General features: G+C 55.3%; 1 protein-coding gene across 1 annotated transcript in view; it reads right to left on the bottom strand.

Moving 5' to 3' along the window:
- The window catches only part of LOC111156181 (GDNF family receptor alpha 2), an 85742-nt gene extending 71202 nt beyond the window's left edge, over positions 1-14540 (bottom strand). The window contains exons 1-3 of the mRNA XM_022516902.1: positions 13744-14540; positions 8260-8574; positions 1935-2018 (exon numbers count right to left, since the gene is read on the bottom strand). Coding sequence (XP_022372610.1) covers positions 1935-2018; positions 8260-8574; positions 13744-13783 — 439 coding nt within the window. The 5' untranslated portion in view covers positions 13784-14540. The remainder of the gene's footprint in view (positions 1-1934; positions 2019-8259; positions 8575-13743) is intronic.
- Positions 14541-22356: the final 7816 nt, after the last annotated feature.

Below are 22356 nucleotides of genomic sequence, written 5' to 3'. Positions count from 1 at the left end.
AGAAATTACCAGATTTCACATATTCTCAATGGAACCAAGGGTGCAAAAATTGGTTCTTGGGTAGGCAAAAAAAAAAAAAAAAAGTAGGTATTCCTTGGTATTTGTTCTGCACTACATTGTACCCACCAAATTCATATGCTAAAGTCCTAATCTCCAATGTGATTGTATTTCCAGATAGAGCTTTAGGAGGTAATCAGGTTAGGTGAGGTCATAAAGGTGAGAAGGTAGGGCCATGACCAATAGAAATGGTGTCCTTATTTTAAAAAGAAGAAAAAGAACTCTCTCACTCTCTCTCCCCTTCCCTCCCTCCTTGCCACCCCTCACCCCACCCTGTGAGGACACAGTAAAAATGTGGCCATCTGCAAGCCAGGAAAAGGGCTCTTGCCAGAAACCAAGCCCCACCAGACCTTGATCTTCAACTTCCAGTCTCTATGAGATAATACATTTCTGTTGGTGAAGCTCCCCAACACAGTATTTTGTTAGGGCAGCCCAAACAGACTAAGATGGTATTTCTCTACAGAGAATTGACTTTTCTCCTTAGGGGGGCAATAATGGAAAAAGAAAGTTTGAGAAACAGTCTCCTAGAGAATTCTTCATTTGAAAGGGTTTAGGGTCTCACTGGAGAGCCTTTCATTTCACAGTTTTACAACACTGTTTCTCAACTGGTGGCAGTCTTGTCCCCAAGAGACATTTGGGACATCTGGAGACATTTTTGGTTGTCACAACTCAGTGTGCTAGTCCTGGCATCCCATGGGTAGAGGCCGGGGGTGCTGCTGAACATGCAGCGACCCATGGGCATGGGACAGCTCCGCCCACAGGAGAGCACCATCCAGGTCAAAACGCCAACGGCACTGCTGTTGAGAACCCATGGTTTAGAGCAAAAGGAACTTCAGAAGGCTTCACATACTGCCACGAAACTTCCTAGAATCCCGAGGTCTGGAGCCCTGAACCGGAACAGGCCCCCATGGCCACCTTGGAGCCCCAGTGTGAACCGGAACAGGCCCCCACGGCCACCTTGGAGCCCCAGTGATGGCTTCAGAAGGCGTTCATCCCCAGCACCCCCACCCCAGAGCGGTTCCCAAGACTGAAAGGCCCTCTCCAGGGCCCGAGCAGGAGCAGCTGCCCTGCGCCTGCAGGTCTCCCAGATGCCAGAGGGAACAGGCCAAGAAGAAGGAACCAACGGACTCATCAGACTCCTACACAAGGACCATGGCAAGCCAAGCTAGAGCTCCAGAGTCCTCTCACTTCCTGGGGCAGGCTGGGGCAGGAGTGGCAGGGGGACTCAGAGGCCTCTATGAGTCACGCTCAAGAAGAAGAGCAAGGGGACTCAGAGGCCTCTCTCAGTCATGCTCAAGAAGAAGAGCAAGGGGACTCAGAGGCCTCTCTCAGTCATGCTCAAGAAGAAGAGCCCTCGGGGGAAGGGGAGTCCCAGAGCGGAGCGGGGAGAGATGACACTACTGCCAAGAGCCACGGCTAATGGTTCCTGTTCGGGCCCCGAGCTGCGCTGCCCAGCATCTCTCTGAGCCCTTTACAGCCACTGACTCATCCAGACCTCACTCCAGTCCAAGGTAGGTACTCTCCCACTGTGCAACTGAGGAAACTGAGGCACAACAAAGTTAAACAACTTGACCAAAGTAGAATTCCAAAGTGCAAGCATTGGGGACTGGAAAGAAGGAGGCCACAAGGCAAGAAAAACTCGGGGAGTGATACCAAGTTTCTGATTCAAGACCCACTGCAGGGTAGACGCATTCTACGCAATTCCCATACGTGCTCCACTCCACACACAGCCTCGGGACTATGTGTACGGTTTCTTCTTTCATAGACAAGGACCCAGAACTCAGAAACACAGAGGGGCTTGCTGGTAGAAGGCAGAACCAGATAAAGGCCCCGGGCGCCAGGGAGGACTGGGGAAGCCCTAGCAAGAGCCCACTTACCTGAGAAGATTGAAGCAAGCCTGAAGATGTCCGAGAGGCGGGAGGTCACCGGCTCGTAGGGTGAGGCTTCGTAAAACTCCTCACCTGGAAGAGAGAACCAGCATCAGCCACGGGCTCACGCCTCCCACAGTGCCAGACAAGAGGGAGTGATGCATGGGATGTTGAGCACTCCGCACACATAGGTGAGCTCTTTCTCTCCAACTGGAGTAGAGGTCCCCCACAGCAGGTCAGTACTGCTCACGCTTCCCTCTCCTGACCTCCCTGCATGTCCAGCCCTCTTCTGAGGACTTCCAAACGCTTCCAGAAATCAAGCACTGGGGAAGTGGACAGCCTGTGGAAGGCCAGGCATAAAGCAAAGGATTTGAGGCCAAAGGCCCTCCAAGGTTGTTCAGTACAGCTTCCTCATTTCACAGGAGAGGACTCTGAATTGGCCCAGAGAGGTAAAGCAACCTGACTGAGATCACATAGCTCCCTGTGGCAGAGCTAGACTAGAATCGGGTCCCCTGGCTCTCATGCTTTGCCCAGGGCACCTAAGGGACCAGAACTTCCTCTTTGCTTCCGGTCATGTCACCAGAAGAGTCTGACTGGAGGGGCTGAAGGTCTGCTAAGTGGAGGGCTGACCCCCCCCCCCCCCCCCCCAGCTTGTCTGACTGACTCCCCACCTCCGCACTCCCGGCTGGGCTTCCCCACCCCCTGCTGGCTTCTCAGATATCCCCTCAGGGCTTTGGGGTGCCTCTGAGCCTTGGTGAATGGGAAAAGCAAGCAAGTGACAGGAGATAAATGGCACAGGGATGCCCTGGAGACCCAGCACCTCCTCGTCGGGACTCCCGCCCCCTCCGCCAACACCTCGGCAAGAGAGGAAATATCCTCTTGAGATGTCACCGTGAGGAGAAATCAATGGGTAATCACTCAGACTGTGTGTGTGCGCTGAAGGGGCGGAGGAGACCGGTTACGACCCGGAGTCTCACACATTGATTTCCCATCCACCCGGGGTCTGGCACCTGAAGAAGAGCACACGTGCGGTGGCATCCATGGGGCCACTGGCAAGAAGAGGCCAGCCATCCAGAAGAGGGGACTTGCAATCTGCCTTTAAGGGGCTCATCCAGCCAGCCCTAGGAGGTCCCCCAGAGGCCAGCACTCCAGGCTTGCTGGCCCTCTGCTGGTTCACAGAGCAAGGCATCTGTCTGCTAGCAGACTCCCCAAAAATGGTGCGGACCCCAGATATTCATTTTCCCCTGGAGAACGGGCCCCTACCCTTCACTTCCCCTCATAGGAGCGAACACCCCTCAGGCCCTGTGACACACAGCGGAGCCTGAGTGCTATCTGCCCACCAACATCCTTTCAGGCCAGTCTCCAATCCCACCTTCCCTGGGACTGTCCAGGCCTGGACAACCTCAGTGTCCTCCTCTCTACCCACAGGCACCAGGGAAACCCCCGGCAGTGGTGGTGTTATCAGCCACAGCTATTTGTCGGGGTCAAATAACGCAAGGGCTTAGGAAGCGTTTTTGTAATAAAAAATGGTGTTATACTGAGCCCACTGTGTGCCGGCACCACTGAAAGCACTTACAGTCTACGAACTCACTTCATCCTCTTAATATCTCTATGAGTTAGGCACTCTTCCTCTCCCTGTTTTATTGCTAAAGAACTGGCCTGAAAAACAGCATGGAGGTTCCTCAAAAAGTTGAAAATAGAGCTACCCTACAACCCAGTAATCGCACTACTGGGTATTTACCCTAAAGATTCAAATGTAGGGATCTGAAGGGGCACGGGCACCCCAATGTTTATAGCAGTAATGTCCACAATAGCCAAACTATGGAAAGAACCTAGATGTCCATCAACAGATGAATGGATAAAGAAGATGTGGTATATATATACAATGGAATACTATGCAGCCATCAAAAGAAAAATGAAACCTTGCCGTTTGCAATGATGTGGATGGAAGTAGAGGGTATTATGCTGAGCAAAATAAGTCAATCAGAGAAAGACAATTATCATATGATCTCTCTGATATGAAGAATTTGAGAGGCAGGGGTTTGTGGGGTATAGGGAGGGAAAATATAAAACAAGATGGGACCGGGGAGGGACACAAACCATAAAGACTCTTAATCTCAGGAAACAAACTGAGGGTTGCTGGGGAGTGGGGGGTGGGTAGGGATAGGGAGGGATAGGGTGGTTGGGGGATGGACATTGAGGAGGGTGTGTGCTATGGTGTGTGCTGTGAATTGTGTAAAACTGATGATTCACAGACCTGTACCCCTGGGGCAAATAATACATTATATGTTAATAAATAAAGTAATTATTGATGGGTTAAAAAAAAAAAAAAAAAAGAACTGGCCTGAGACGGTACAGAGATAAGTAACTGGCCCAGTGTCCCACAGCTGGTAAGTGGCAGAGCCAGGTTGTGAACCCAGGCAGCTGGCCAGAGTCCAAGCACTTAGCCAGACGTATTCAGTCTCCAAAATGAAAAGTGTTGATGAACCTAAGTGTTTTTAAGCAAGTACTGCTGCTGTTTGACTTTTCACAGGGTCAGCCTTATGCCAGCTGGATCGCTCCCCCAACCCAGGAACTGACCTTCGCTCCTGCACCTGGCACAGCAAGGCCCCTGGGTACGGATCAGCTAGCATGAGTGACTGCAGAGTTGGCGGGGGAGTGTCCAGGGGGAAAACAGCTTCTTCCAAGACTGGCTGGGAGAGGCCCATCCTATTTAAGTCAACTCATGCTGACCTGCTCCTGCAGCAGAACTCACCAGTGGGAAATCAGAGACCTGTCCCCTCGGGCATCCTGGCCACCAGAATGACCCAAATCTAGCATGTCATATTCCAGGGCCATGACCTGTGGGAGGGGCCTGTGCTCTTCACATCTGAAGCACCAGAATGACCCTGAACTTCAGTGCCACCTCTGGAGAAGGCAAGAAGCCTGGTCACCAGTGCCCCAGGGAACCATCAAGGGCAGCACCCCCTCATGGAAATACTGGTGGTTAGGGTGGTGGTGACAGAAGGGAAAGTTGAGCCCCAGGCCACAGCATCTCCCCAGGGCAGGTAGAAAGGGGACTTGGAAAAGGAGTCAGGGCTCCTGGTTCCACCAACCCTCCTCCCTGCACCTCAGCTTCCCCACCAAAACGGGAGTGGGACAGAACGATCTCTAGGTCCTTTGCAATTGGGACTGTCCAGGAGCTCACCAGAGGGCACATTCCTGCCACTGCCACCTCTGTCTGCTGCTGAGGTTCTCAGACTCTGCAGAGCCCAGCCTCAGGTGGAGGGAGAAGGTGGGGCCCACCCTCCAGGGCAATCACATCCGTGGGCAGGGGCCAAGGAGAAGCCGCAATCAGAGTCCAAACACAGATCTCTCCTCTCCACCATCCCCCACCCTGCCCCGGGCCCAAGCCAGGTTATTACGTGTTATTAAGGAATAGGGAGGAAGTGCTTGCAGCCTTCCCCAGGGAGACTGCTCATCCCACACCGTGAATAATTAACTCTTGGGTGGATCCTGTCACTCACAGGAACGTTACCTGCTGTTAAAAGGCCTCTCAGTCTCCCCTGGCTGGCTCTAGGCAGAAACTACCTCTGGCTCCCAAGAGCCAGGAATGGGGGCGGGATGGGTTCTAAGGAATGAGAAAGCAGAGGCTCTACTTTGGGAGGATTGGCCCAGGGGAGGTTCTCCTAGCCCGGACGCAGGCCAGCACAGGGACCATGGCTGAATCAGCACTCGCCCCCTCTAATTCCGAAGCACACAGTCAGGGCTTCAGAGGTGTTTGCTGAGTAAGAGAACCAGCAAGCCAGCCCACACCTCTCCAGTCCCCCATTCCTGGGTTGAGAGGGCCCTGAATTCAGACCATAGGGCATAAAGCCCGTGATGCGTACCATCGTCATCCAAACGCCCCACAGCCGGGCTCCCACCAGTAGGGGCCTCGGTGCTCTCACCAGAGGAAGCCACTCTGGTGGCAAGGCTCTCAGCGGGCCCACCTCGCTCTTCCAGCTGGCAGTCCCTCTGTCCCCTCCCTGTGTGTCCTGCAGCCCTCCACAAGCCCACCCCAAGGAAATGCCCCACCTACCCCAGGTTGAAACTGAAGGCCTCGGGAAAGAAAACAAGAAACTAAACAACCCAGCCATGGGCTCAGGGACCTCAGTTTTCAGGCCCTGCGAGGCATTCTCCCTCACCTCGAAGAGAATAATGGACACCAGCTTTGTGGCACTGTTTCCCCCTCTTTGCTCACCTCTAGTTCCAGGGCTCGAGGTTGCTAGAAACAGGAGACTGATTCAGGGGAATTACTTTGCTATTCACAGTGGTGACACTGTTCATAATGACATGCCCACTTTACTCCCATATTCAGGGCATATTGGAACCATCTTGGTCCCTGATCAGAAATCACTCATTCTCTGGCCCCGTTTCCTCCTTCCCTCCAGCAACCTCCATCTCAGGCTAAGCAAGGGTGCGGCTCCACAGCGTACCCCTCTCTTCACCTCCACACCTCCATCACTACTGGCCTAACCTTTGGATTTAAGCTGCTCTACCTTCTCACATCTCTAAAAACAGTCATCCTTTGTCCTCTCTCCTCTTCGTGGCAAAATTCTAGAAGTGGTCCACAGTTACCATTCCCAGCTCCCATTCACTCCCTAACCAGGCTTCTGCTCCCAGCAGCCACCTGCAGAGCTCACCCCAAGGGCACAAAGACACTGCCAGCCCTCTCCCACTGGAGCCCAAGTACTGGAGACTGCCAAACCTGCTTCCTTCCCGGGTCTCCTGCTGTCCCTCCCACCTCTCTCCTGGTTCCCTTGCAGGTGCCCCTGCATGCTGGCCATCTTTAAATGTTGGTGGTCCCGGGGGACTCTGTCCCCGCCTCCTCTCAGTGACCCACTGTCTGTGCAGTGCGGCTTCCCCACCTGCGCTCCAGCCCTACAAGGATGGCTGTGTGTGGGCCATGGCCAACCAAAGCCACATGCCCCAAAATCAAGGCATCATCTCCCTAGCCTCCCCCGACAGGAAACTTTCACTGCCTCTTGTAAATGGCCTGATCACCCACCCTGTTGCCCAAAAGAGAAAACTGCCCCCCTTGACTTCTCTCCCTTCACCAAGACCTGTTAGTTCTACCTCCTTGGACCCTGCCTCAGTCCTGCCACAGTCCTCGGGCGGCCACCACGACCCCTGGCCTGGATCACAGCAGCAGCCTCCAACCTACTCTCTCCCCTGGAACACAGGAGCACTGTTCTGAAGCCCAGATCACAGGGCCTCCCCTTGCGGGGCTCCCTGAGGCCCAGCCGGTCCACACCCCTCCCCTCTCCTCGCCCATCCCCACTTTCAACTCCCCACTTGACTATACTGAGTTACTTATAGGTCTGCAGGTGAGTGTAACTCCCTCCTGGGGGCCTTCGCCCAAGCTCCCCCTCCACCTCCCACATTTCCCATATCCCTCCCGATGTAACCGCAGCTCACTCCTTAGTCTCGCCTCGGAGGCTGCCTCTTCCAGGAAGGCTCTTCGGATTTTCTAAGATGCTGCCTTGGGGCTCCCACAGCACCAGTGTTTTCCGACAGCACTCATGCCACCAAACGACAGAAAGCCCCTCACTTCTCTGCACCATCCCCCCAACTATGAGCTCCCTGAAGGCAGAGGCTATGCCAGCTTATTCTCAAGTGTTCCCACAATGCCTTGCAGATGATACCCTCTCAATAAACAGTTGTTGCATCAATAAATGAAGGTCTGACCAAGGTGTCCCATCCTCCGGCACTATACACCATCGGGAAACCAGCTGTTAGGGGAGGGGCAGTTGCAGGTTCCACCTCCAGAGCTGCAGGGGCCTGCTGCCCACGCACTACTCCAGGCCCTGTAGAAGGGGCCTAGGCCAGCCCCAGGGTCAGGAAGCCACCTGCAGAGCAAGCCTCCTGTCAGCAGGAAGAGCAAAACTGGGGCTGCCCTCAGCTCAGAGCCCAGGGCTTAGGGGAGGGGGCTTGGTGGGGGCCGGTTTGCTTGGTGGCACAGCTCTGCCTGCACCCCATCTGCTGCCTACCCTTCTCTGTTACCGCTTCACAGTCCGTCCTTCCGTCTGTCCATTCATCCATCCATCCATCCTCTCCCCGACCCTGACTCCCCTCCTTTATCCAGCCTTTTTCTCCTTCTCCCACCTGCCCCCCTCTACCCCCCAGCTGTCACTCCACCTCCAACAGCCGCCCTCCCAAGTGGGCCAGCAGCTTCCTCTGGGTTCTAGGCTCCCCTGGCAGGGAGCGATGGAGCAGTTGCCAGCTCCCTGGGGTACCAAGTCTGCCCCTGAACCCAGGCCCCCACCCGCCTCGCCCCGTCCCGCCCCGCCCCGCCCCCCGAGGCCCCGCCTACCCTCGGTCAGCCCCAGGTGTATGCTCCAGTAGATCTGCAGACACTGCAGCTCCTTCTTCATGCCCCGCTTGCAGCGACAGTCGTACAGCGGGCTCTCCTGCAGGACCTCCAGAGCCGCCTGGCACTCCTTGTTGGCCAGCATGGTGTTGCGGTCCCGGCCCGCCAGGCACTGCCGCAGCGTGCGGTAGCGGGAGCTGCAGTTGGATTCCGCGGCGCACAGCTCATTCGCCCGGACGCAGTCCACCGGGGGGCGCCAGCCGTGGAGCTCGGGGCCCTGCGGGGAGGAAGGGCTGGCCAAAGAGCGGAGGGTCTCGTCTGGGTGGTGGGGAGGGAAGACAAGCATGAATGAGGGCCGCCACGACCTCCGACCCAAGATGCAGGCCTGGAGGCTGGGGCCCTTCTGGGAACTTCACACCCATCTCACGCCAAAGCACACCAAAGCCGACTCCATGCTGCCTTTCCCCACCAGAGTGGGTCCGAGGAAGAGCCCAGAATGGATCCCCAAGACACCAACATCGCTCCTCAACCCCAAAGGAGACCTTGAGCTTTCACTATGCCCTGACTCCACTAGATTATCTTGCGATCCCACTCAGTCGCCTCTCAGCCCTGGGCCCAGGAGCTGACCACAGTAAAGCCAGAAGACCCTCGAGCAAGACCACAGAGGCCAGAGAAGAATGCCACAGCCTCAGCAGAGAGCTGGGGGGCGCGGGCTGCAGGGCCTGCCCGAGTGTGCAGAGGGGGACTCTCGCTTTCCTGCTGCCCAAGCCTCCATCCACCTTGGTTCCAGCCAGAGGTCCGGCCAACACACTGGGTCAAACAGGGAAAGCAGCAGGAAATAATTTTACTTCCCTAGTCTGTTAGGGCCTCAGAGACCACAGCATCTAGCTCCATCACCTCACCATTTTACCCTGGGGAAACTGAGGCCTAAAGAAGGGAGATGACAACTCAAGTTCACAAAGGACCCCTCGGACTACTGGCCTGTCCATTCTGAGTTTCCAGGCTCTAAAAGGAGACCCCGAGAGACAAGCCTGAACTGGTCCTGAGGCAAGCCCAGAAGGGGGCAGCCACCCGTTTCCAGTCCAGCCCTCCACCCCTCCCAGTCCAACGCAACCCTGGCTGGACACCTGAAAACATGCCTTCTGTGGCCAAGTTCTAGCCCAGCCCTGCAGAAAGAGTGCTGCAGGCATAGCTTTCCTCCGAGAGAGAGAGAGAGAGAGAGAGAGAGAGAGAGAGTGTGTGTGTGTGTGTGTGTGTGTGCGTGTGTGTGTTCATCCTGACGGGCTTTTCTCATCTCTCTCTCACACACTTCTCTCTCTGACTTCCTTCCTTCTAAGGTCTATTTCTCCATCACCTTTGCTCTTTGAATAGCCCTGTCGCTCGCCCTCTCTCTCTCTCTAGCACCACCTACTTCTTCTCTCTTCCCTTTCCTCTCCACCCTTCTCTGAAACCCTCTCCCGGCTCCGTCTCTCCTTTTTTTCTTCTTTCCAAAAGCCGAATAATAAGCCAATTTGCAGCTGCAAAAGGGAAGAGCTGCCCTCCCTGGAGTCTGCCCTTGCATGTGGAGCCGCATCTCTCCAAAAGTGAACAGCCACCCTTCTTACCCAGTACCCTCAAAGCATCTAAACCCGCAGTCCTCTGAAGGAAGGGACTCAGGGGGAAAAGACTCAGAAGTGAAGGGCAGGGAGGAGCCCACTGGTCCTGTCAAATCAAGCTCCCAAAATGGTTTCCTCTAGACAGGGACAGTCTCCCCTTCTCCTCCAGATCCTGTCCCAGAAAAAGCCTTCCATATGCCAGAGCCAAGACTGCCTTTTCCAAGACCCAGGAGTGACCTGGGAGGCTTCCTCCATTCCATCCAGCCCAAAGCATACTAAGATCTTGGGCCAGAAGTCCCCTCCTCAGAAGTCCACAGAATCTGCCCTTCCCCTCCCTTCATCCCTACCCAGAAAGGCCACTTTTCACTCCTTCCCCCAGGAGGCCCTGCTCAGGGGGGGAGCTACCATAGGGAGACAGCGACACCTAGAGGCAGAGCCCTGCCTCACGAGCCTGTCACTCCAGATTGCTGCTGAGGGGAAAGGACTCCACCACTGGAGGGAGCCGACCTACCCCACAAGAAGAGGAAGTAGAAGAGCAAGGGGTAGGCCTGGAGTGGAAAAGCTCATTAAGGTCCAGAGCAAAAGATACTCCTTCTCCCACTGACCATACCAATGGCTTAGGACAGGGAAGAGCTGAAGGCTGTGGCCAGGCTGAGAAAGCCCAGAGAAGAAGCCAGCTGTTGGGCGGCACCGGCTGGAGAGGCGTCCTCCACCCAAGCAGAGGCAGCAGCTTTGTTTCCTGGCTTCAGCAAATTGCTAGGTCCCCGAGCAGGACTCAGTGCCTCTGAGCCACCCAGGAGCAGCTGGGCTGACCTGGCCTCACTTGCACCTGACCCAACCCGGGACTTCCACTGACTTCCCCCCAGCATCCCAGCAACCTTCTACCTTCCCACCTTGACTGTGCCTGAGGCTGCACTGTCTGTGACAAGTTAGGACACTGGTCTGGGGGATTGGGGTAAGAAGGACACTTACCCTGCCTGCCCTACAGGTGGGTTCTAGAGCCCCACAGGACAATCCTCGCAGCATCCTGGGCTCCTGGGCCAAAAGCAAGGGCTTCCCCCATCTCCCCAGTGATGGGGGATGCTCTGCGGAGAGCCAGTGTATCCTCTCCCCAAACTCCCTGGCTGCACCCATCCTTGGCTCTTCTAGTTGGCGTCATGACCCCCAGAACCAATCAAGTCCAGCCAGAGAAAGAAATAGCAACTGGGAGCCTTGGGCCAAGAATTCTAAAAGAGTAAAGGTCAGAAGGCATCCTGGTGCGTCCAAATTCTAAATCAGGAGAAAACTCAGATCCATCAAGAAACGACAAGTGGAACAGCTGCTACAGAGACAAGGGGGGACAGAGAGACTGCACAGAGCTACAAACACCCTCCCGCACTTGAGAGCCCTGCAAGAGCTAGAATGCACACTAGGATCCCAGTGGGAAGTGGGCCCTCTGACCAGCCCTGCCCCCAAGTGACTTGCCCCATCTCACTCTCTCCCTGGGTACGTCAACCCTAGAGGTCAGGATGACTGAGCCAGAAAGGCCTCTCTACCTCCAGGCCTCACTCGGAACCTTGTGGGGGGCACACTGAAGACCCATGTTCCTGGCACCACACTTTGCCATGCTCCCACACACACACACTAAAGCTGCCTACCCAGGCTCAAGCTTCCAAATCCTCTCCCCCCAAGTGGAATTTCCAACCAACTCCCAAATGGCGGGCTCCTTGCCAAGGAAAGTGGCCCCGAGGCTGAAGTTTCCTTACTACCAACCCATCCCTTCCTCCTTGGCTGGCCTAACCCAGAGCCTTCTAATATCTGGTGGCCACTCCATTAACCCCGCCCCCCAGTTCTGGAAAGGGGCATTTCGAGGGAAGGGAGCTGAAGGGCTCTGACCAAAAGGACTGCTGTCCCCGGCTTTTACTTCTCCTCTCACCTCTGTCCCCAGGGTCTCAGACTCCAGGAGCATCTCTGACACACAAAGACACACACACACCCCTATATCATGAGAACAAAGTCAACTCCGCAGCCCTCCCAGCTGAAAAAAGCCTGCCTGCAACATGGGGTTCTGGGCCTAGAAAGGACTAAGGGGCCCACACCACTCTTCTCCACCCCAGGACGTCAGAATTCACCTCTGGGGTATATACATACAGCTCAGCAGCAGACAATCTGGCTGCTTTTCCCGAAATACAATTTTCTTTTCTTCTTGGCCCCAGAAAGCTGGGTTTTCAAACCAGCAGTGGGAGAAAAGGTCAGGTTTTATAACAACCCCTCCAGAATGAGAGCCCACTTGCAGTGGGTTGCCAGGAAGCTGCAAGCTCACGGTGGGCCCCAGAGCCCCTACCCAGTTTCCTCCACCGCTCCTTCCACCCTGGAGACAGCTGCCTCTGGCTTAGGGGGCAGGACCCGTGAAGGCCACACCCTAGAGCAAGGCCAGGCACCCAGGGGAATGGCAGCTTCTGAGAGGGGGTAGAGGCAGGGGGTGGACAAAGGGTCCAGGGCCCAACCAGTATTGACTCAAATCCCTTATTCAAGCCAGGAGGGCACTTACCAGACCACCCACATCTTTCTGTGATGGGCACCTACCCTCTCAGGCCTTCCCTTCACCCCTCCTCTAGGAGAGAAAGAATACAGTCCTGACCCAGCCAGGCAGCCTGGCTCACCACAGGCTGTCAGCAGGCCAGGGGGGGGAGGAACAGCACCCACACTCAAGTAGATGTGAGTACCCTCAACACACTCATTACCCAGCTCCCTCTCCAGAGCACCTACCCAGGACCAGCTCCCTCTCCAGAGGACCTACCCCGAGCAGTAGCCTTGCCAGAGACTCAGGTCAGCACCAGGCCTTGCCAACACCTTCTTCCTCACCTCCACTCCCAGAATGCTCTCTCTATACCCACTTCCCAAGCAGCTGGGATTTCACATAGCACAAAAGGGTGAGAGGGGTTGGGGATTCTGGGTGGGAAAGAGCCTGCCCAGGGTTCAGGTCACTAGGCAACCCCTCCTCCCTGACCCTGGAGGAGGGGGCTTATAAAATAAGCAGGTGGTCTTGTTCAGATCCCTTTTTTTTCCGGCAACTCCTCTCCGTCTTCACCCAAGGAAGCAAACTTTGACCTCCCTCCCTCCTTCTCCCACGAGCTACAGGGTCCCCAGGCGGCCAGAGGTGGTGAAGGATAGGTAGTGAACGGTTGCTCACGACCCTCCACTCCTGCCCACGCATCTGGCTCGGGTCTGGCTGGGAGGGCGGGCAAAGGGTGGGGAGAAACTTGAAAAGTATTCCAGGGAGAGGGGCCACTGGAAAGGGGTTCAGAGAGAGGGAAGTGGGATGCATTTCCCAAAGGTTGATTGGCAGGTGAGGGGATGGCTGCCAGCGCTGCCCCCACCAATGTCCAAGCTGGAGATCCTGGAGAAACCCACGCCGTCCACCGGGATCGATCCGGGAGCCGACCAGAAATATGGAACTGGCATGATTTTTCTCTCCGTGACACAGAGCCTCTCCCCACCCTTCTCTCTTCCAGATCAAGAGTTGGAATTCTTTTTTCTTAAGTTGCCGCAATTTGAACCGAATATTTTGAGAGAAATGAGTGCTAGCATTGTGTGTGAGTAAGCGAGGGTGCGTGTGTGCGTGCGTGTGTGCGGCGATGGTTTGGGTGTTCCAAGTCTCCTTCCCAAGCCCCGCGCGTAACCAGCCAGCCGCGGTTCGCGTCCCTCCGCCCGCAGCCTCGAAGACCCGCCCCGCTCGGTTCGGCAGCGCCGGGGCCCGGCTCGCTCCGCGGCGCGCTCTCCCCGCAGGTCTCCAGCCCGCGCCCCGCTCGCCCTCCGCGTTCCCGGTTCTCGCCGGCGACCGAACGCGCGACCCCGCGAGGCCCCCCAGGCTCCCGCGGACAAGCTGCCCTCCCCGCCCGCAGGTACTCACCTAAAAAGAAGAGGAGGCAGAAGATGTTTGCCAAGATCATGTTAAATAAATCCCACAGTTTTTTTGTGTCTTTCTCCCTTGGGTAAAAAATAATAATAACAACAATAATAATAGCCAAGCAGTGATAATCAGCCCCAAATCCAATGCGGAGATTCCAGCTAGTCCACCCGATAAGGATCCTGAGTCCTGCGATTCTCGCCTCTGGCTGAAGGGGGTGGGGGGGGAAGGAGGACGGTGGGCTACCTCTCGACGCCCCCCTTGCCCACTAAGATCAAATATACACGTAAATGAGGATATATCTGCTTTACAAGCCGACAGCTTGGTCCTCGCTCTGTCCTGCCCTCCGCTGGTCCGGGAAGACTCGGGTCCCCGCGGGTCCAATTCCCCTGCGCTTCCCAGGAGCGGACTGGGGAGGTGGGGAAGAGGCAATTTGAGAATGAAGGGCTGGAAGGAAGCAGCGAGGGTGGGGGTCAGAATAAAATGCAAATAGGAGAGAAATCCACCGACGGGTGTTAGCGCCAAGGAACAATCCAGTGGGAGCTTCGAAGACGAGAGCCCGGAGTCGCTTCTTTCGCACCCAGACGAAGAAAAGATTCAGAGAAAAAAAAAAATCTTCTCCCGCTAACCCTTGCTCGTCTCACTTTTTTCTAATGGAATTCCAGTGACCGTGTGTCTCTGCGTGCGTGTGTCTTTCTCTCTTCGCTCCCTCCCTCTCCTCTCCCTGGCTCTCGCTCTTTGCTCTCGCTCTCTCCAGCTCTCCCTAGCTCTCCTCTCTCCCTCCCCCTTCTCCCTCTCTCCCTGCTCCTCCCTCCGCCCGCCCCCTTCCCCCTTCGCGGCTCCCTCGCCGCGGCTCTCGAGTCGGCGCCCCTCTTCTCCGCCCGGGGCTCGGCGCTCAGGCTCCCAGGCGGCTGGCGGCGCGGGGCGCGGGAGCGCGGCGGAGCAGCGACACTCTGCAGCGGCGGCGGCGACACGGCGGTGGCAGTGGCGCCGGGGAACGCTGGACGAGAGAAGTGCTTCGCCGCTGACTCCCTCTGCTCTGCCGCCCGCCCTTCCCGGGACTGACCTGCTGCCTTGGCCGGAAACTGACCGGCTCCCCGAGCTACCGTTCAAATCCACCAAAGCCTCCGCACCCGCCTTCTCCACTCGCAGCTCAACACCGCCCTCCGCGCCCCCCCCCACCCCGCCGCGGAGGGGCTGAGCCCTCCAACCCCCACTGCCCCTGCCCCCGCCGCCTCGGCCCACGGGTCTCGAAAGCCTGGGGAAGCTCAGCTGAGGCCGAAGGGCATGGAGTCCAGGACACCCCAGCCATCCCGGAGGCATGGGGGGGGGGGGGGGCTCGAAAATCCCCGGCTGGGTGGCCTGGGTCTAGGGAGGGGCTCCACCCTCCTTGGACAGATGCGTCCTTGGGCGGGAGAGTCGAAGCAGAGCTTCTCCCCGAAGGCTCAAGAGAAAAGAAGGACCCCCACCCCCACCCCACCTCCAGCGCCAGCCCCCAGCGTCCCAAGCAGCCTGCCTGCCCGGGTCTAGCCCCTAGCACGCTTATGCGTGTGCTTTCCACGGGGAGCTCGAGAACTTTCCCCACGCGCCTCCGGCGCCCTCGGCCCCCTCACTCCCCGGCGCTGCAGCCCTTCGAGACACCCCTTCCCCACTCCTCTCCCCTGGCCCGGGAGGAAGGCCGCAGTGCCCGGGCGCCCTGACCGCCTCCTCCGAGGCCGGCTGACCTGCCCGAACCGCACGGGAGGGATCTGTCGGGGACTCGCACCCCGCCACGGCGGGAGCGCCCGAGACCGACCCGGCCCAGGGCTCCGTGCCAGGCAAGCTCCGCGGCCCGCGCTCCGCGGCAGGCTGGGCTCCGAGAGCTCTCCCAAGGCAGCCGGCAGCAAACCGCTTCGGAGGCTCCGGGTGGGGTCCCCCTCCCCCAGCCGAGAAGGGGGCGATCGATCCATCTGTCCATGGGCCGGGCTCACCGGCGTGCTTTAGTCACGGAATTTACAATAAACGCCCAGAGGCACCAAAAAGGGAGCGTCTGGCTGGGAAAGGGCTGAAGGAGAGCTGAGGTTGCTGGCACGTTTCAGCAAGAGGGGGCGAGGCGGCGGGGCGGTGGACATGCGGGGGCACTCGCCTACGCACGCTGGGCACCCCAGTTTCACTCTCCCTCCCGCCACATCCTCTGCAACGTTAGAGCTGCCAGGGTCCCTCGGCTTTGGAGCACACATTCTTGCATTCGGCTCTGCGTGCACCCCGTGTGCTGGGGTGGGGTACATCTAGCGCCTTGTAAACTTTCCGTGCTACCCAAAACCGGATCTGGGCCGGATCTAAGGGGTATTTGGTAGTGTCTTTTACCATGCATTTTTAAATGAACAAGACTCTAGAAAATAGTAAACGTTAAAAGTCGACCCGCGCGAGAAGGGAGGGGTCACTCCCAAAACCAATACGCTTCACTAGCGGAAAAGCTAGAGGGAGCAACTTCCATCTTGCGGATTTAGGCGGGAACTCGGCTTCTCCAGCCCTGCATGCACAGCGCGCGGGTCGCCTCCGAATGCCTCTCTTATTTGGCTGATCCTGGCGCGTTGGCCGCAGCCCTATCTCCTCCCCACGCCACTGAATTATGCCCCATGGAGCCGCAGTCCTAGGCAGTTAGTGGAAGATCAGCGCCAAGAAAGCTTGGGGATCGGAGCTGGGGAAAGCCTCCTCGGGGCAGCCCTCCCTGCCTTTATTCCGGGCCTCTCTAGTTCTAGAAACAGACTTCACATCTGACAAGGTCTCCCAGCTTCTTCTCCAAAATTTGGGAACTTAAGGAACCAGATTCAGAAAAGTATAGATGAAAGGATGACAGGCCAATAGGAATTATACTGCTGGGGAGTCTTGGACTGGAGGCCAGAGGTTGGGAGCCCTCTATAAATAAAGCTATAAATAACGTTTCTCCAGCGGCTCCCCCACTTCAGGGCCCTCTGGTGGCCCAAATACCCTCCACCATCCCCACACCACGTTATCTGATGCAGCTTGTCCCTCTTTCAAGGGCTCTATTCCAGGCTCCCAAATTAGTACATCTCTCTTTCTCCTCCAAAAATGTGTTAAACTGTCTTTAACCCCAGTGGGTATATGAAGGACAACTCTGAAACTTATGTCGAAGCTTTGACTGGCCCCCGTTTCTGTGAAGGGGGCTGAGAAAGCATCAATGGACACCCAAGAGTGGCTCCCACTGACATCTCTTGTTGGGGGGGCAGAATGTGGTAGCAAGAGGTGAGTGGCTGAGGCCCTTTACAGACTTGAGGTTACCAGGCTTTCACAAGGACAGTGGACAACACCAGCCAGATCAACATTCAGCTTGTTGGGGCTGTGGGGTACTCTGATCTTGGGCTCTCTCTTCCTCCCTATCTGTATAAGCCTCTTCCACTACAGCCCACCCTCTGCTGACCCCAGCCCTCAATTATTTCCTGAGCATATGCTGTATGTAAGGCTCCCCTCAGCCAGGATCTACAGAGGAAATACAGATGAACACATACTAGCCATGGGCGATTTAATCTAGAAAATCTCTACTCTATAAAATGGGAATTAAAAAAAAAAAAACCTTGAAGAAATTAGATGAGACGTTGTACACAGAACAGCTAGTCAAATGCCTGGTTCATAGGAAGTTGTTCATAAAATATCACCCTTTTCCTCTGGGATCCAGGGAAAGGATTGGGAACCAATGACAAGACATAAAATTTAGTGGGAAATGAGAAGATAAAAGGCTGTGGGGATCCAAAGACCACTTTGTAGAGTATGAGGGGTAGGAGATCTTGCAAGAGGGAGTCATGGGAGAAAGGAGAGTGAGTAGGTGTGAACAAAAGCCCCAGGGGCTTATTGACACACTTTCACACTCAGGTACTATATCCTTCAGACCACCTGCAAGGGCCCATCCCAGCTATCCTGAGCTACCCAGCAGGTAAGCCTCCTGCCCACCCACCCACCCAGCATGCCTGTCACTCCACCATCAAAGATGGACAAGTTATGATATGCAAAGGGGAGGGAAAGAGAACACTTAGACCTAGTTTCTTCCCTTTGCCTCATCTCTCTAGACCTACTCGTCTTGTAGAGTGGATTCTCTGGAGGGCAAGAGCAGTAGCAGGGAGGAAAGAAGGACTGGGGGAGGGGGGGTTGCAGCCCCACCTCGGTGCACACACGTGCAGTGCACACACATGCATGTACATACACACACACTTACACACATAGGCATGTGCACACACGCATTAGCCACAGAGCTCAGCTGACCAGACTTGGGCTGCCCTTAGCAGAAACTCATCCTTTCCTTTCCTTCAGTGGAGGGAAGAAGGCTGAGTGAGTGTTCCCTTGCCCTGGAGATAAAACCAACCAAGAATGAAAAGGTGCCAGCTAAGACATTTCAAAAACCAGTATGAGACAGCCAGAGACCCACCAGAGTCTCCTGCAGTCAGACAACCAGCACAGATTTAACCGACCCCTTTTCTGTCCCCAGCACAGCATCAGACTGTCCCTGCCGTGGAAACATTTACAGATAGAGTTAGGGCATATACCATGAAAAGAGTGAGCAACCCAAAGGCATACTGGGCCAAGTAAGAGAAAAGAAGAGCACCACTGGATTTCAGGACTTTCTGGGGAGGCAGGATGCCAGCTGGACCTGGAATGATGGGTAGAATTTGGCTGCACACAAAGGAGAGAGCTCTGGGAAGGGGGCAGCATAGGTAAAAACACAGTGGTAAGAAAGGTTTGAGAAACAGTCCAAGAGTAAGGAGGAACCATGGGCACAGGTCGGGACGGGCTAATGGAAGAGGATCTAGAAGGTCGCATCGGTATGGACAATGGAGGACCAAACTAGTGAAGGCTTCAGACTTGCTCCCCCTAGAAGCCACCGAAAGTTCCTGAACAGGCAAATGACATAACGAAAATGGTATTTTCGGAAGATTGATCTGACAACTCTGTGAAGGATGGAGACAGGAGAACAGTTAGGAGGCAATTATAACAGTCTCACCCGAGGTAAGGAGGGTTACCCAAAACCCGAGGAGGTGGTGGGCGTGGAGAAGGAGGTGATGGTGGGCGTGGGCAGGCGGTGACGGTGGGCTTGGAGAAGGAGGTGGTGGTGGGCGTGGCAGGCGGTGAGGATGGGCGTGGACAGAAAGCAGTGGGGGTCAGGGATAGGAGAAGGTGGGCGTGGAGGAGTTGATGGTGCCCATGACAGCAGATGACAGAAGGAGTGGGCAAGGTGGTGGTGGTGGTGGTGGTGGGAGTGGTGGGAGGGGACAATGGGCGTAGACAGAAAGCAGTGGTGGGCTTGGCAGGAGGTGAAGGTAGGAGTGGACAAGGAAGTGGTGGTGGACGTGACAGGCAGTGACAAGCTCCGGACAGAAAGCAATGGTGGGCAGGGATAGGAGAAGATGGGTGTGGAGAAGGAGGTGGTGGTGGACAGCAGAAGGTGACGGTGGACGTGGACAGGAAATGTCAGAGGCAAATATCAAGATAAACCTGCAAGCTGTTGGTAACAGATTCATCCATCACAGAGGGCCAGAAGGGGGGAAATTGCTTTCTACTCAGACAGTGGTCAAGCCAGTATAAGATGACCAGCACTGACTTTTCAGGCTTTGTCACTGGAAAAAAATAGTTAAAGTAACCAGCTTTGTGGCAAGATACATGTTGTTATTTAATTCTCTTTTTTTAAGATTGTATTTATTTATTTGACAGACAGAGATCACAAGTAGGCAGAGAGGCAGGAGGGTAGGGGAGTGGGGGGTGGGGGGAAGCAGACTCCCTGCTGAGCAGAGAGCCAGATGTGGGGCTTGATCCCAGGGCTCGATCCCAGGACTCAATCCCAGGACCCTGGGATCATGACCTGAGCTGAAGGCGGAGGCTGAACCCACTGAGCCACCCAGGCGCCCCAAAATTCTTATAAGAACTCTGTGGGGTAGGTACTATTAATAGCCCCATTTATAAATAAGAAAACTGAGGCAAGAAAAGTGATTTAACTCTGCTGAAGTCCTATTTTAAGTGGCAGAATCATGATTTGGACTCTGGCAGCTGGGATCCAGGGTTCCTCCCTGGTAATCTATGTGCCCTAAATAAATAAGCAAAGTGATGGCTCTCCAGCCTGTAAGTTTTCATGTCCCAATTCAGAGCATCTTAAATATTCCCTTTCTCCCTGTCCTGCCCAGCAACCAGTGTGAGGACATTGTAAAAACTGAAATTTCTTTTTTCTTTTTCCTGTGGTCCTTGCCTGGCCTCATCCTTGGAATTCAAGTAGCGAGCCTAGCAAGGATCCTGTCCAACATGGTGAACCTGCACAGTGCCCAGCTCAACCATGGGCTTTCCCAGCCCTCATCCGGCCCTCTGTCTCCCTCGTAATGGCAGGCTGAACACCCTTACCAGCATTCCCTCCCCTACTCCAGATCCCTGAGGCCCAACCTAGGAGAGAACTAGTCTGGGAATGGAGACCAGCAGGGATTCAGCTAAACCATCTGATCCCCAAGGGTGAACAGGGCTGCTGGGCAAGGTGGGTGGGTCCAAGGTAGGAGGGAAGAAGGGCATACTGCACCATACAAGGGCATACCCACCATACAAGGTGGGCATTGATTTCTCTAATTGATTTCGGTCAGTGTTCTTTGTGCTTCATCATTGTCTTTAGAGGTAGGCACCAAAGGAGGTGGGAATCTGGCTTTACTTATCCTCTCCTCAGGGCATCAGAGACTTCTGTGCAGCCCCACCCATGCCAGGGAGTCCCTAAGCTCCAGGCTAGCCCATTAGAGGGGGAGGAAGCTGCTGCTGCTACTGCAGCAGGGATGCAGGAAGGCAGATGGGATGTTACTCCGTGACTCCCAGCAGGGAGCTATCAGAACCACCTTATGTGGGTATAGGACCTCAGAGTTTCATGGCTTTCTCTTCCCTGATCTTGAAGCCCTTACAGCATCTCTGAGAAGGGAGTGTGGCAGGATTAGCCTCCCTTCCAAGTGAACCAACTCAGGGTTGATAATGTCCCACGATGTGGCCAAGGTCAAAATGCAGTCTGCAAGTGGCAGAGCCGGGACTCAAAAGTAGGTCCTCCCACACTCTGGTCTAGTGAGTTTTCCCCTTGTAACAAGGAAACCAAGCATTCATCCCACCAGGGTGCCTCGCCTCTCTGCTGCTTTCTCCCACATAGGAGATCATGGAGAAGAGGGAGAAGGCACCCAATATTTTTTGGCAGTGATTTTCTTTCATCTGGGACAAATGTAGGAAGGACTGTTTCTCTAAACTCCTCTTTCACCTGAAGTCACAGATATCCTGAGAAAACTGCAAAACCCCCTTTCTCCTCTGCCCCCTTCACAACTCCCTAATGGCAGCAGGAGTGGAGCTGGTAAATGGCCCCTCTATAGAAGCTACTGTCAGCTTAAAATATCCCAGCTCACTGTCAAGCCTCCTCCCCAACAGCTCTGACTGCGGAGCTTGCCGCCCGTGTTGGCACCATCCAGGCCACGCCCCCCAGAATTGTCCTAGTGCCAACACTGTGCTTGGCAGACCCCAGCTGCCTGGAACAACCCCACAGCCTCTCCTGAGCATGCACACCCTCCCCAGCTCTCAGGCACTGGCGATCCGCCAGGTTACCCAAGGTCAGAGACAGAATCCAGGGAGAGGGGCAGTGATTGCTCCTGCTAAGCTGTGGGGAGCTGGCTCCTGCTGCCTGGTGCCCCCCAGGAGAGCTCTCAGACCCAGCAGCTCCCCACAGGGACTGTGTCTTTATTTAGCCAAGCCTGGCAAAGTGGGTGGGGCACCAGAGCTAGGTCTGAGATGGACTGTCACTTGAAGTTCTCCAGCGAGCTGGAAGGCAACTCACAGGGAGCTCTGGACAGAAAATGGGGTGCAGAATGTCCTTCTTTGAGCAGAAATGCTTTCCCTGGACCCAACCTAGAGTTTAGACAGATGATCACATTTACCGGCCCACCTTCTTCAGCCCGACCTCTCATCCTGGGAACTTCTTTGCCCATCATCCAAAATGTTCTCTCCTTACCTCCACTGTCCCTGTGCACTGTGCTTTCCTCTACTATCCTCTCTCTTGCCCCAGCAGGAAAGTCTGAACCGATGCTGCTCCCAAGGGGAGGGGGAATGTTTAACCCAAAAGAATGAAGTACTAATGGTAGAATTTCAATCATCATGGGCCCTCGGGTTCTCAGGGTTGAAGGAAACTTGCAGGATAAGAATAAAGAGCCAACACATGCATAACACTCAACAGCTTACAAAGATTTTTTTTCTGTAAATTCAACTCCCTTGGGCTCCCGCAAACAGCCTCTGAGGTGGGCATTTCCCAGATTAAAAAAACTGGAAGTCAGAACATCAGGTGACTTATCCCTGATCACATAGTGAGTTGCTGACCTTGGACTTGAACCCAGACTAAACTGATTCCAAATTGCCTATTTGTGAGGTAGCCTCTACTCAAACACTTCAGTAAAATAAAAATGAAATACTTTTCAATTGTAAAAAAGTAAGACAGTTTCGCAGAAAAAGTCACTGTGCTCTGGGGCAGCCCCCATCCCATGGTGAGTTCTGGAGGCCCTTCCTTGTCTGCTTCCAGATGAACCACCCACATCTGGTGCATGGCTTGGGACAGCTCTGGCTGCTCCAGTGGCTTGG

Source organism: Enhydra lutris, unplaced genomic scaffold, assembly GCF_002288905.1.
Source record: "Enhydra lutris kenyoni isolate GAN:26980312 unplaced genomic scaffold, ASM228890v2 scaffoldscaffold3, whole genome shotgun sequence".
Lineage (NCBI taxonomy): Eukaryota > Metazoa > Chordata > Mammalia > Carnivora > Mustelidae > Enhydra > Enhydra lutris.
This window is presented reverse-complemented; position numbering and strand designations above follow the sequence as displayed.